Source organism: Garra rufa, chromosome 6 (genome assembly GCF_049309525.1).
Source record: "Garra rufa chromosome 6, GarRuf1.0, whole genome shotgun sequence".
Lineage (NCBI taxonomy): Eukaryota > Metazoa > Chordata > Actinopteri > Cypriniformes > Cyprinidae > Garra > Garra rufa.
Window position 1 is genome coordinate 5,452,118 of NC_133366.1, and position 12,811 is coordinate 5,464,928.

General features: G+C 42.4%; 1 protein-coding gene across 1 annotated transcript; it reads right to left on the bottom strand.

The window, feature by feature from the left end:
- Positions 1 to 289: 289 nt before the first annotated feature.
- On the bottom strand, positions 290 to 11,538 carry LOC141336756 (galectin-9-like). The gene is made up of 5 exons (XM_073842484.1): positions 11,503 to 11,538; positions 11,225 to 11,313; positions 2,444 to 2,639; positions 2,231 to 2,350; positions 290 to 343 (listed from the first exon to the last, which is right to left on the bottom strand). Exons 1-5 carry the CDS (start codon positions 11,536 to 11,538, stop codon positions 290 to 292), a joined length of 495 nt encoding a protein of 164 aa, XP_073698585.1.
- Between the last annotated feature and the right edge of the window lie 1,273 nt (positions 11,539 to 12,811).

The window sequence follows — 12,811 nt, forward strand, 5'->3', positions numbered from 1 at the left end:
TTACCAACTAAACCCCTGGTGCAAATACAGACACGTCTAGATTATTTTTTTTATCGTTTGTGAAAATACTTTCTGAACGTTTAACAATGTTTAAACATCGAGAGTCATTGAGATCAGCTACAATCCAGTCAAACAGGTTTTGATGTGTATTTTGTTTCGGAAACGTCTCTACTGTGATTATTATGTCAGTTTTCTATAATACAACACATTGATTTAAGCGTACCTGTAAGTTCATGATTCATTTCTCTGTCTTGGTTTGGCTGGTATCTGTAGGTTTTCCTGCTGTAGTTCAATCCCTAGGAGAGGTATTTGATCTTGAGCTGTTGTGAAAGTGAACCTCCCTCTGAAACAATGCAAATTAAACTACTGACAATGTGACACATGATTAAAAGGCTTTCTGACACTCTTTTATTTGGTGGCATGTAATATGTTGTTGTTTTACGTGGATGTTGGGTGTAGGTTGATTTAATCTATTAAAATGAATTTGATCAGTTAGTCAGTACTGGATTCTTTAGTAGTTATATTCATGTACTCCATCCTTAGTACAACCTTAGTTAACCTACTGGGGAAAAAAAAAGAAAAGAAAAGAAAAAAAAAAAACAGGACAAGCACACACAACTACCACTTAAAGGCACATTTGTATAATAAAAATTAAGAGATGTAGTTATCAGTGTCTTGCCTGGTTACCCAAGCCCTCCATAAAAAAAAAAAAAAAAACAAGCCCTGCAAACTGATAAAATATCACATGCAGACTCTTAATATTTATGGTATTAAATGATTTGTTAATTAATCATTAGAGGTTACACTTTCAAGAAACCATTTGCAGTTGGTTTGTAAAAGCTGTTTACATGCATATTTTGGGCTGAGATTTTGGGCTGAGGCATCATCAGCGTGTAGTGTTCAGAGTCATTTTGCAAAGCTGTTAGTTTGATTGATTCAAAGATTAGTTTTTCCTGTCATTAGTCCTGTGTATTTACAGTTATATCCTCAATGTCCATTTGAACAAAGTGTCTGTACTGAATATACACCTACCTGCAGTGGTTGGCCTTTTTTAATAAGCATGAGTTCAGATTTTTCCTCTTCACCCCATTTTCCATCCGCATAAGTGTTCCACAAAACCACATTCTCATCAAAATAACCACTGTAGTGGAAAGCAATTCCAGTTTTGTGCCGTAGACTAATCACTACTCTGTTGAAAAAGAAAGGGTATGGAAATCACATCTTAAAAGACATCTCAAAATTTAATTGATCGTATGCCATTATGACATCAGAGAATATTTAAAGACATTTTAAAACATAAGATGTATAATTTGCATCAGAGAGAAATGTTGTCAAACCTATTTGCTTGGGGATTGATAAATCCTTGGATGATGATGACTTTGCCAAGCTGTAGTCCATCTTAAATCATGTTTTTATATGGGACTTTCTGACAGTGGGTAAAAAAAAAATAATAATAATAAAAATGATTAATAATAATAATAATAATAATAATACAGCAATGTTATTTTGTAGCACAACAACTATTTGGTCTCTTGTTGAACTCTGTCAAATCTACTTTAAATAATCCCTAACAATTCACTGTATAAAAAAATAAATAAATAAATAAATAAATAAAAAGTTTTTGTTTTATATAGATATTTTGCTATTTTAAGCCCTGTATAAAACTGGCCTAAATGATCAATTTCTGAAAAGATGTCTGATCTTCATTCACCAGAGCGTGTAAGAGAGTTCCAGGAAAGAAAATTAGGCAATTTTTTTTTTTTTTTTTTTTTTTAGATTTATTTTTTTGGCATTTTTGCCTTTATTATGATAGGACAGATCAGACATGACAGGAAGGGAAGTGGGAGAGAGAGAGGGGGCGGGATCGGGAAAGGTCCTCCAGTCGGGATTCGAACACGGGACGCCCGGAGTGCAACGACGCTTGTATGTCGACGTGGCGCCGATGAAAATTAGGCAATTTTGACATGCTTTTAAAATATTAGAGATTTACATCAACTATGTGCAGATCTACTTACAAAGGATCCTAGTGGTTGACGAGGCTGTAATTGAAAAGAAATGTAGATATTTAGCACAGGAACAGATTTATTACTGGGGTTATTCACACTGAATCTTGGTCTTTCCAATGAAAAAATAAAATTAAATAATAAAAAATAAATAAATATAGCAGTCAAATCGATATATCATGATTAACCATGTCCAAAATAAATGTTTGTGTTTACAAATATCTCACCGCAAGATACTGGAAGGCAACTAAATTCAGTTCCACCTTTCCACCCACATGGATTCGATCCACCCATGAAAATGGCATGCGGTGCTTGTACTCTGAGAAGGGTTTCCCATTGGTACTTATCTAGAAAAAGCCAAAACATTCTCATTAGATGTAGCCTGTAGCAGTGAATGAAAGGGCTTTTACGACTAAAACTGTTTAGAGTCTGTAAAGAACCTGGTATGAGCTCAGGGTGACAAGGATCTGTAAAGCAAATGCCTGGCCTCTCGGGAAGGGAGTTTCGCCCTTGCGTTCCTCTGAGCCCCAGCTACCTCTCTGGCAAGAGTTGTGCATAACATACCCAGATCCTCCATTATAGCGTGGATTAAAGTGCAGAGCAATATCAGACCCATACTTGAGGTCCATCTGGAATCTGCAATAGAGAGAGCTATTCTATATACAGTGGTGGCTAAAATTGGTAGCAGCCGTATGCTGTGGGGCTGTTGTTCAGCAGCAGGGACTGAGAAAAGCTCAATGCACCAAAATATTGAGATAGTCTTAATGAAAACCCAGACTGGGCAGAAGGTTTACCTTCCAACAGGACAATGACCCTAAGCACACAGAAGGAGTGGCTTGGGCAACTCTGTGAATGTCCTTGAACCCAGTCGAACATTTCTGGAGAAACCGGAAAATGTGTGTTTGCCCCATTCAAGCTAACAGAGTTTGAGAGGTGAAGAGGTGAGGTGAAGAATGGCAGATAATTGCCAAAAGCAGATGTGCAAAGCTTGTCGCATCATACCCAAAAAGACCTGAGGCTGTAAAGGTGCTTCAACTGAAGTACAGAGCTAAGGGTATTAATACTTACGCAATGTACTGTACGTATTTCAGTGTTAAACAGTTTAACAGAAGGCAGCAACATAAATCGTAAAAGAAAAAAAAAGAAAAAAAAGAATTAGGAGTGTTTGCAGGGTATTTTTTGTGCAAAGCTACCTGATAAACGTGCACCTATGGTAAAAGCTGTTTACACGCAAAAGATAGTCACACCAAATGCTAATCAGTTAATAGAAGTTAGTTGATAAAGAAAATCTGTTTTATGTTTGACAGCATCCTCATTTAACAGTATTTTTACACAAGTGCCTAAAACTTTTAACAGCACTATAGCTTTGCAGGTAGGTTTCTTAAAGCATTTTGGAGACATTGCCACAGTTCTTCTGGATTTAGTCTGTCTCAGTTTGTTCTGAATTTTTGGAAACATAAACTGGTATTTCCTACTGACACTCTACAGCAAAAGATAGAAATAACTGGCATAAAACCATTTTTAACTGGTGAAAATACTACTATAATTTTGGCCACCAAAATAACAAAATATAGTGATGACTATCATTTGAAGTTTCAAGAAAAAACACAGAGTTACGTACTTTCAAATTATATTAAATTGTCAATCTGAGTTAAATACTTTGCATTTGCTACTTTCACTGTCACTCTAAAAAGAAATACAAGGGATCTTTTAAGACAACTTGAACAAACATATGGTCGCAAGTAAAAAATGATGATTAAATTGTTGGATTAAACCTTTTAAGTTTCTAACACTATTTTGACACAATAATGTTCATAATTACAGCAATTTAATATTGTGTGTAATTTAAAATCAAATGCCTGTATTTTTAATGATTAATTCATTAATAATTAAAAAAAAAATTGTGCTTAATTTGTTTCCATAAATTAGCATACTTTGCATAGGACTGGATGATGGGAATAAATGTTGAAATCAAGTGTTATTTTATGTTTTAGTGAAGGGAAATACCTGTTATTATATTTGACATTTAATGTGTTTTAATTTTTGTTGTGGTTACTATTGCATTGGAAGGACAAGCTTATGGTTATGAAGCCTTTCGAAGTTTTGTGTCAAGTTAATCAAATGCTTGGAAAAATGGTTCAGTGTTTTTTATTTATTTATTTGATTTTTTTTAATTAAATATCTCATGACGGTAATTAGGCTTTTTCACAAAAATCGGAAATTACGTCATCGCAGGGTAAAGTCAGTTCCGCTACAGGTCTGCACCTATTATATTAATATGCTCTTGTCTCAAATAATGCCTTTTACCTTTTCTTTTTTGTCTGCTTTCCAAGTTGTTGTTATATGATCAACAAAGAAACAACCTTTTACCTGTTTATAATTTATATGGGCACTCGGACCGCTGACTCATCAAAATATAATGCGCAACATAGCGCCAGCTATAGTTTCTGTTCTCAATCTCTGGTATATTTAAGGGTATTTTCTCAATTTACTCGGTCATTTCCCTCGAATCACTACATCATGGTAATTTATGACAGCATTTGACAGCATTTATATCCAAATGCACATTTTCCCAAGAATAAATTAAACGATTCTGAGTCCGGATGATGCATAAACTACAACAAAAATACAAATACAACAGCGTAATCCCGATCCAAAAGGAATAAAGCCATTAATCGGAGTCATCTCTTGTTTAGTATTATATTATTATATTTTATTATGAGTATCCCTGGGCACATTGTGCAACGTACATTTACACCGTAAAATGAATAATGCAAAGGAGAGCAAGTAGAAATGACAATATTAGCCTACTTTAATAATAATAATAACAATATTAATAATCGCAAAAAAAATGGCGTGAAGAGTCATAATGCACAGCCAGCACCAAATAGACAGAACGACAAAACATTAGGTTACTTGCGTAACCCCGGTTCTCTGAGAACAGAGCGAGGTATCTCACTATGGGAAACGCCCCCAGGCGTGATAGACTATGGAAGCACCAATTACACCACGTCTGTCCGGAGGATAGACCAATCACAGCTCATACAAGGAGCCCACCCCTCTCCCTATATATACAGCTGTGATCCCCAAAAACGGCATTCTAAGCACGCTCTTCCCCCGTGTTATGCGAGAAGGGAAGCCTGGTGAGATACCTCGCTCTGTTCTCAGAGAACCGGGGTTACGCAAGTAACCTAATGTTCTCTTTCAAACAATCGCTCGGTATCTCACTATGGGAATGATATAGCCAACTCCCGTAACGCATGCTTTCCGAAGCCGCCTGAACAGACTCGAAAAGGGAAGACAAGACTTTAGTCCTCCAAAGAGCCAACTCTAAGAACTGCATGAGCCAATGAAGGCGCAGTGACATCAAGACGGTAAAATCTGATAAATGTATGGGGTGAAGCCCAACTAGCCGCCGCACAAATATCTCCCACTGAAATCCCCTTGAACAGGGCCCATGAGGTAGAAATACCTCGTGTGGAATGTGCATGAAGGCCCTCTGGGGCCTGAAGACCCATAGATGTATAGGCTAGTTCGATCGCCTCGACCATCCAATGGGAGAGGCGCTGCGAGGAGATCGGCTTACCCTTACAATGAGTGGCCCATGAAACCAATAATTGATCATTTTTCCTGAACGACTGTGTCCTGTTTACATAAAAGCGTAACGCTCGTACAGGACACAAAGTGTGCAATTTCCTCTCCTCCTCTGAAGAAAATGGAGGAGGGTAGAAAGCACGTAACTCCAAAGCAGAGCAGTTATAAGCTGAATCACTGACTTTGGGAACAAAAGCTGGGTTTGGCAGCAGTGTAACTTTGCTGTCATCCGGACTAAATTTTAGACATGTTTGATGAACCGACAAGGCATGTAACTCCCCCACTCGCTTAGCTGAGGCTAAAGCAAGTAGTAAGACCGTTTTCAATGATAGGAACTTAATATGAACACTCTCCAGAGGCTCAAACGGGGTCTGAGTCAAAGCATTCAAGACCATAGACAAATCCCATGATGGGACCAGTCGCTTCGACACTGGTCTCAAACGCCTCACCCCCTTCATAAAACGGCCTATAAGAGGGTGCCGGCCCACTGAAACTCCTTCGAAGCCCACATGACAGGCTGAAATTGCAGCCAGGTAAACCTTAATGGTAGAGAACGCTCTCCCATTGTTCAGTAAGCTTTGCAAAAAACAGAGAACCTCACTCACCGCACACTGAAAAGGAATAACTCCTTTACGAGTGCACCAGTCATCAAAGACCCGCCATTTCAAATCATACAGCGAGCGCGTTGATGGAGCTCTAGCACTCTGTATAGTATTTATGACCTCCTGGGGAAGTCCGAGTGCGTTTAGATTCAACCCTTCACGGGCCAGACCCAAAGATTCATCCGTTCCGGATGGGGGTGAAAAATTTGCCCCTCCGCTTGGGACAGCAGGTCCCGACGCAACGGGAGTTGCCAGGGCTCTCCCCAAAGGAGTTGGACAATCTCTGCCAGCCACAGCCTCCCTGGCCAATGAGGGGCTATCAGAAGGAGAGATAATCCGTTTTCTCTTATTCTGTCTAGGGTGGGAGAAATTAGACTCAGTGGTGGGAACGCGTATAGCAACACGTTCGGCCACGGGTGTGCCAGCGCATCCACACCCAAGGGTGCACTTTCGTCTCTGAGAGAGAAATACAGCGGACATTTTGCGTTTGCTCGCGAGGCGAATAGATCTACGGCAGCCCTGCCGTATATTTCCCAGATCTGATTCACCACCTGCGAGTGGAGTACCCATTCTCCATATAACAGGTTGCCCCTCGACAGGAGGTCCGCTCCCACATTCAGGACTCCCGGGACGTGCGTTGCGCGCAGCGAACTGAAATGCGCTGCGCTCCAGACAATCAGCTTGCGCGCTAGATTGTGCAGTTGCAACGAACGCGTTCCCCCTTGGCGATTGATATATGCCACCACTGTTGTGTTGTCTGTCCTGACTAGAACATGAAAACCCTCCAAGAATGGACGAAAATGTTTTAGTGCTAGAAAGACTGCCATTAACTCCAGCATGTTTATGTGAAGTCTGCGAAATTGAGGCGTCCAACGACCGTTTACCGATCTGCCCTGAAAAACAGCTCCCCATCCCATTAGGGATGCGTCCGTAGTCACTACTTTTCTCAGAGACACGCTCCCCATCAAGATTCCTGTCCAGAATACACAGGGGTTTCTCCACTGATGAAGTGCCTTCACGCACTCCGTGGTAATTTTCACTCTGCTTGCGAGGTGCCGGCGTGGGCACAGACGCTTCGCTGCAACCCAATGCTGGAAGCTCCTCATTTTCAGCAAGCCCAGCGGAACCACAGACAGAGACGAAGCCATCATGCCCATAAGGCGGAGACAGGTCCTGTACGAGACCAGGTTTCCCACGCGAAACTGGGCTAGGCACTGATAAAACGCCATTATCCTCCTTTTCGAGAGCATAGCGCGATATTCCACCGAGTCTATTCGCAAGCCTAGATACTCTATCTCCTGGGACGGGATCAGCTGGCTTTTGGCAAAGTTGATCCTGAACCCCAGATTCGTGAGATGAGACGTGAGCATCTCTATGTCTCGCTCCGCGCGCTCCCTCGAATGAGCGCAGATCAGATAATCGTCCAAATAAGCAGATATTCTGAGACCCCTGTGTCTCAGAGGAGATAATGCTGCTTCTATGCATCTGCTGAACACCCGTGGAGCGAGGCTGAGCCCGAACGGGAGAGTAACAAATTCGTACACTTCGTTCTGAAAGGAAAACCTGAGATATTTCCTGTGCGCCGGATAGATGCTTATATGAAAGTACGCATCCTTGAGATCGACCGTGGCAAACCAATCTCCCCGGCGGATTGAACGAGTGAGAGCCACGACTGTGAGCATCCTGAATTTGTACTCCCTTAAGTGCTTGTTTAGAGCACGTAGATCCAGTATCGGGCGCAGTCCCCCGTCTTTCTTTGGAATTAGAAAATAACGGGAGTAATAACCCCTCTGAGTTTCCCCCACTGGAACTCGTCTTATAGCTCTTTTCTCTAGAAGGGAGGATATTTCCGCTTCTAACACCCGAGCTGAATCCCCGTTTGCTGCAGACGCTATAACCCCGTTGAAAGGAGGGGGTTTTACAGCGAACTGAAGCCTGTAACCCCTGGTTACAGTCGTAAGGACCCACGGGTGCGGAGAACACTCTCTCCATGCCTCCTGATGAAGAGCCAGAGGGTTCGGATGAACCGATTCCATAGATGGAGCGCTGGCGCCATCTAGTGGACAGAGAGAAAAACGGCCAGGATCTGTGTGGCTCAGAGACCGAATTATCTCTTGGTTCTTTGATATTATCATGTTTTTGTCTCCCTGCGCCCTCGGCATTGAGCCTGGATGCGACAGGGGTGTTTTTATTGACTGTGAACCCAGGGGCTGAAGTGCTTTGTGACAATACACTTGTGAACTTGTGCTTGAACTCCGCACACCACATTTGTTTGATGGTTGCGTTCTCAGCCCTTGAACATGTGGAATTGCTGTCAGCAATCCACGGAACTTTGTGTGTTGAGGGGAAACTGAACTGGCCTGAACACAACTTAGAACCGTTTCTCCGTCCAAAATCCACATCCTCCGCTTCTTCGCGGGTGGGAGAACAGACGTGGTGGACTCGGGAGAGGACATCGCAGAAAACCCTAGGTGCTGCCCGTCCCTCCCCTGCGGAGCCTGTGTCCTAGGTGTCCCTCTTCTTTTTGCTGGAAGGGTTAACGGACCTGGACTTTGCGGCCGCTGCCGCGAATGACTGCTTTCCCCACGGTTTAGCATTCGGAACAGCAGGGGGGCGGGCTGGCTGCTCTGTGCTCTGGGGTTTTGCAGTTCTGGACGCATTCAAAAACCTCCTGTTCTGTGTCGGAGGAACAGGCCGAGGGGGAACAGGAGGACGGAAAGCTCTTTTACGAGGCAGACAGATGTCGAACGCCTCACCCTCCTTCTTCTGGAGGTCGCACCTCTGTCTCATCGCCGCGACGGCCGGGCCGAACAGCCCAGTCGAGTCTACAGGAGCGTCAAGAAAATCCAGTTTCTCCCTGTCACCAATACTCGACAGATTTAACCACAGCGACCTCTCGCCCGCGACAGCGAGAGCCATGGAACGGCCGCTGCTTTGCACCGCACCACGTGAGGTGCGCAGATTGAGATCTGTAATGTTGCAGATCTCCTCCCAGACCGCCGGGTTTGGATTGCCGGCATCGAGCTGCGTGCCCAGCTCCTCCAATAATTCAGCTTGGTAAGCCATCAACAAGGACGTGACATTCAATGCCCTCACCGCTAACGCAGATGACTTATAAATCTTCTGGTACATGGAAGCGGTAAAGCGTTCCATTTTCCCAGGGAGGGAGGGGCTGGCCGATGAGAGAGTGGTCCGCCTGTTCGGATGCAGGTGGTGGGCCACTGACTGCTCGACCGTGGGAGGGTTAGAGAGCCCAAGCCCCTCCATTTCACTCACATCAAGAGACGAATAGCCCTTGACGGGCACGCGATGAGAAAAAGGTTTATCCCATGAGCGCTTCATCTCTGCTATGCACGCCGGCAAAGCGGGGAGCAGTTGTTTTGCCGTGGGAAGGCGGGACGGGAGCCTTTTCCCGTCATAGATATCACGTTTAACTCCCGGATCCCCAGGAGTTACGGGCCAAGGGATGTCAAGCTTAGCTGCTGCACGCTTACAGACCTCAACTAAGTCGCAATCCCCCACCGTCGATGCCATATCGCCACTTTGCACACTCACTGGCCTGGATGTTTGGGCTGCCGACAGGATAGCATCATCTTCCTCATCATCCGGCTCGTCTCGGAGGAGGCGAGCTAGCATCTCCTCATCCTCCTCTTCATCTCCCTCAACCTCATCGCCGCCCGCCAGCAGCTGCTGGTCGAAAAGCGGTGCAAACTCCGGAGACTCCGAATCCATTATATCTCCCCACGAAGAAAGATCACGCGGGGGAGAAGGTTGGGTCCCCTTAACGGAATGAGGGACAGCGGAGAGAACCGGATCGTCTTTGGAAGATGCCGCCACTCGAAGCCTTCTCTCTAGAATCCTGGCCGGCATTACCCGACAGTGCGGGCAACTTTCCGCATCCGCCAGCGCAGCCTGAGCATGCTTTACGCCCATGCATGCGATACACATCGGATGCGGATCCCTGCCCGAGATCATAAATCCACATGCTGCCGGACATGAGCGCGAAGGGGCCTCCTTTCCCTTCTCCGCAGCGACTTTGGACACCGACATGGTGAGTCAAAATCTCCTAAACTCAGCTCGCCTTAACGCGTTAGCTAGGATAGGAAACACCACTAATAACAGTAATGCAAAGAGCTCAGTGACGAGCCGAAAATCCGCAACAGATTTTCTAACCAGGCAAATAAAAACTCAGTAACGAGCAGAGAATCCGTAACAGATTTATTTGACTACACTGCGTTCGGCAACGTCGACCTTGACGGCACGTTTAGGAACTGAAGCAGCGCAGCCTAGGTGCTGATGGAAAGTCCTCACGGGGAAGAGAACAAGAATGCCGTTTTTGGGGATCACAGCTGTATATATAGGGAGAGGGGTGGGCTCCTTGTATGAGCTGTGATTGGTCTATCCTCCGGACAGACGTGGTGTAATTGGTGCTTCCATAGTCTATCACGCCTGGGGGCGTTTCCCATAGTGAGATACCGAGCGATTGTTTGAAAGAGAACTCAAAACTGTGCTGTATTATAAGTGCTAACATTCATAATTAAATAAACATACTGTAGTATTTGTGATGACCAGAAGCTGACACAAAGTTTTTGAAGAAATGTTTGCTATTTTTAGAGCAAAACACCGGTATATATATCATAGTATCTATTTTGTAAAAATAGACTTTGATTCCCGAACTTACGCTTGTTAAGTACGGCCGCTGCTGTCACCGGAAAAAAACTTTTACCCTGCAAGCGCCAATCCGGAAGCCAGAAACACGGAAGTGTAAAAAGGGCTAATTGGTGAAGGAAGAAGTTAAACTTTGGATTATTGAATGAATTGCTTTGTAAAATGAGTCAGTGTCACTGGGCAATCGGAAAACTGCATGTCCTTTGGTGAAAACATTGCAAAAGCAATAATAACTCAGTCCAATCATAATGATGCATTTTACCAAACAATTGCACGTATTTTAATAAAAGTGTAACATTTTACATATAAAGTGCAAACCATTAAATAACACAGAAATACCTGCATACTGTTACTTACCTGTCTGCATCTGGCAAAACTCGTCCACATACAGTAATAATCGTTCCCTCTTGCAGTCCTCCCAGGATCAGTCTAGTGAATGGCACACTCTGTGTAAAAAAATATATAGATATCTCATCAAAAGAGTGCTTGCTCATCTTCATACATCAATTCGATCACAGTCATTTTATTTTATCATAATTTAAGAGAATTAATGAAAACTCTCCCCACAATAGACCATCATTTCAACATCTTTAAAAATAAATTATAAATCAGTTTTTAAATAATTGGCTACTTACCGGGTTGAAAAATGGTAGTTGCTGATGCAGTGCCATTGTGCTAGATCTTGCCCTCCAGTTTTGAAGTTTATCTTCAATATTCAATTCAAGACTGACCAGCACTTACAGCATGTCTAGCAGCTAATATGATTTGAGCTCCACATACGCGTTGCAGTCTCTTTATTAAAACTTTGATCAAAGTTAATGTTTAATGTCTGTTTGTGCATCACACTTACAAGTGTTCACCATTTCTGTTTATTCACAAACAAACATTAGGACCCCTGGCACACGGACAGAATAGTCAAGTGAGAGAAATATTCATCCATAATTTAGATCTCCTGCTTCAGGATCACAACTCAAACACACTTTTCAGATGTCCAATTCAAGATTCTGATGTTCTGAGAAAATTATGTTAAAATCCAGCTTTAAGCAGGTTAAATTAAATGTTTCACCTGTTCTGTCCCTCAAAAGAGATACAACTAAATGACATTTATGTTTTAACTGCAGAGAATCAGGAAATCACAAAAGAAAAATGAAGTGCACCACAGTCTGGAGAGAAAAATAGAAAAATGTAAGCTAATCATATACTCCTGACTACCAGCTGTGGAATTGTGTCATTATTTTAGTGATCTCTCTGAGATGTCAAATATTTAGGTCTGGATGTCCTGTACAAAGGACATTCAGGACTTTTTTTTTTTTTTAGAAATACCAAATATTTGGATGTTTCACCATGACCACTTCCTCTCCTTGGTCTTTAACAATGGCTATTGCATTAATTTAGTGATCAAATTTAACACCCTTATGGAAATAACCTCTTAAAAATAAAGGTGCTTCATGGTGCCATAGAAGAACCTTTTTTGTGTCTAAATGGTTCTATAAAGAACCTTGCACATCTGTTTCACAAAAGGTTTTTTGTGGCGAAAGAAGGTTCTTGAGATTATAAAAAGGTAAGAAATAGATGTTTCTTTAAAGAACCTTTGACTGAATGGTTCTTTGTGGAACCAAAAATGGTTCTTCTATGGCATCGCTGTGAAGAACCTTTTAAAGCACCTTTATTTTTAAGAGTGTATGATAATGCTTTGTAATGATAATTTAAATCTGACTCGACTTCCTGTTATACAAAATAGGATATCGATTGCATACATGTCCACTGTAGAGGACACGTTTATTACACAGTATGGGAGACAAGAAGTGAATAGGGAAGACATTATATATCAATTTTCTTATAAAATATTAGTTATTATTATGAAAATATGGCCAATTATTACACCCATTTTAGCATTCTTTTTTTTTTTTATTACATGTTGCCCCAAACATGCATCTTTCATAA

What these genes read in the sequence shown, in the direction of transcription:
- LOC141336756 (XM_073842484.1), bottom strand. Translation starts at nt 11,538, where the DNA reads ATGGCACTGCATCAGCAACTACCATTTTTCAACCCG. An exon ending in AACTACCATTTTTCAACCCG is followed by an intron (nt 11,314 to 11,502) that starts GTAAGTAGCCAA and finishes TTTTTTACACAG; the next exon opens with AGTGTGCCATTCACTAGACT. An exon ending in GTTTTGCCAGATGCAGACAG is followed by an intron (nt 2,640 to 11,224) that starts GTAAGTAACAGT and finishes TCTCTATTGCAG; the next exon opens with ATTCCAGATGGACCTCAAGT.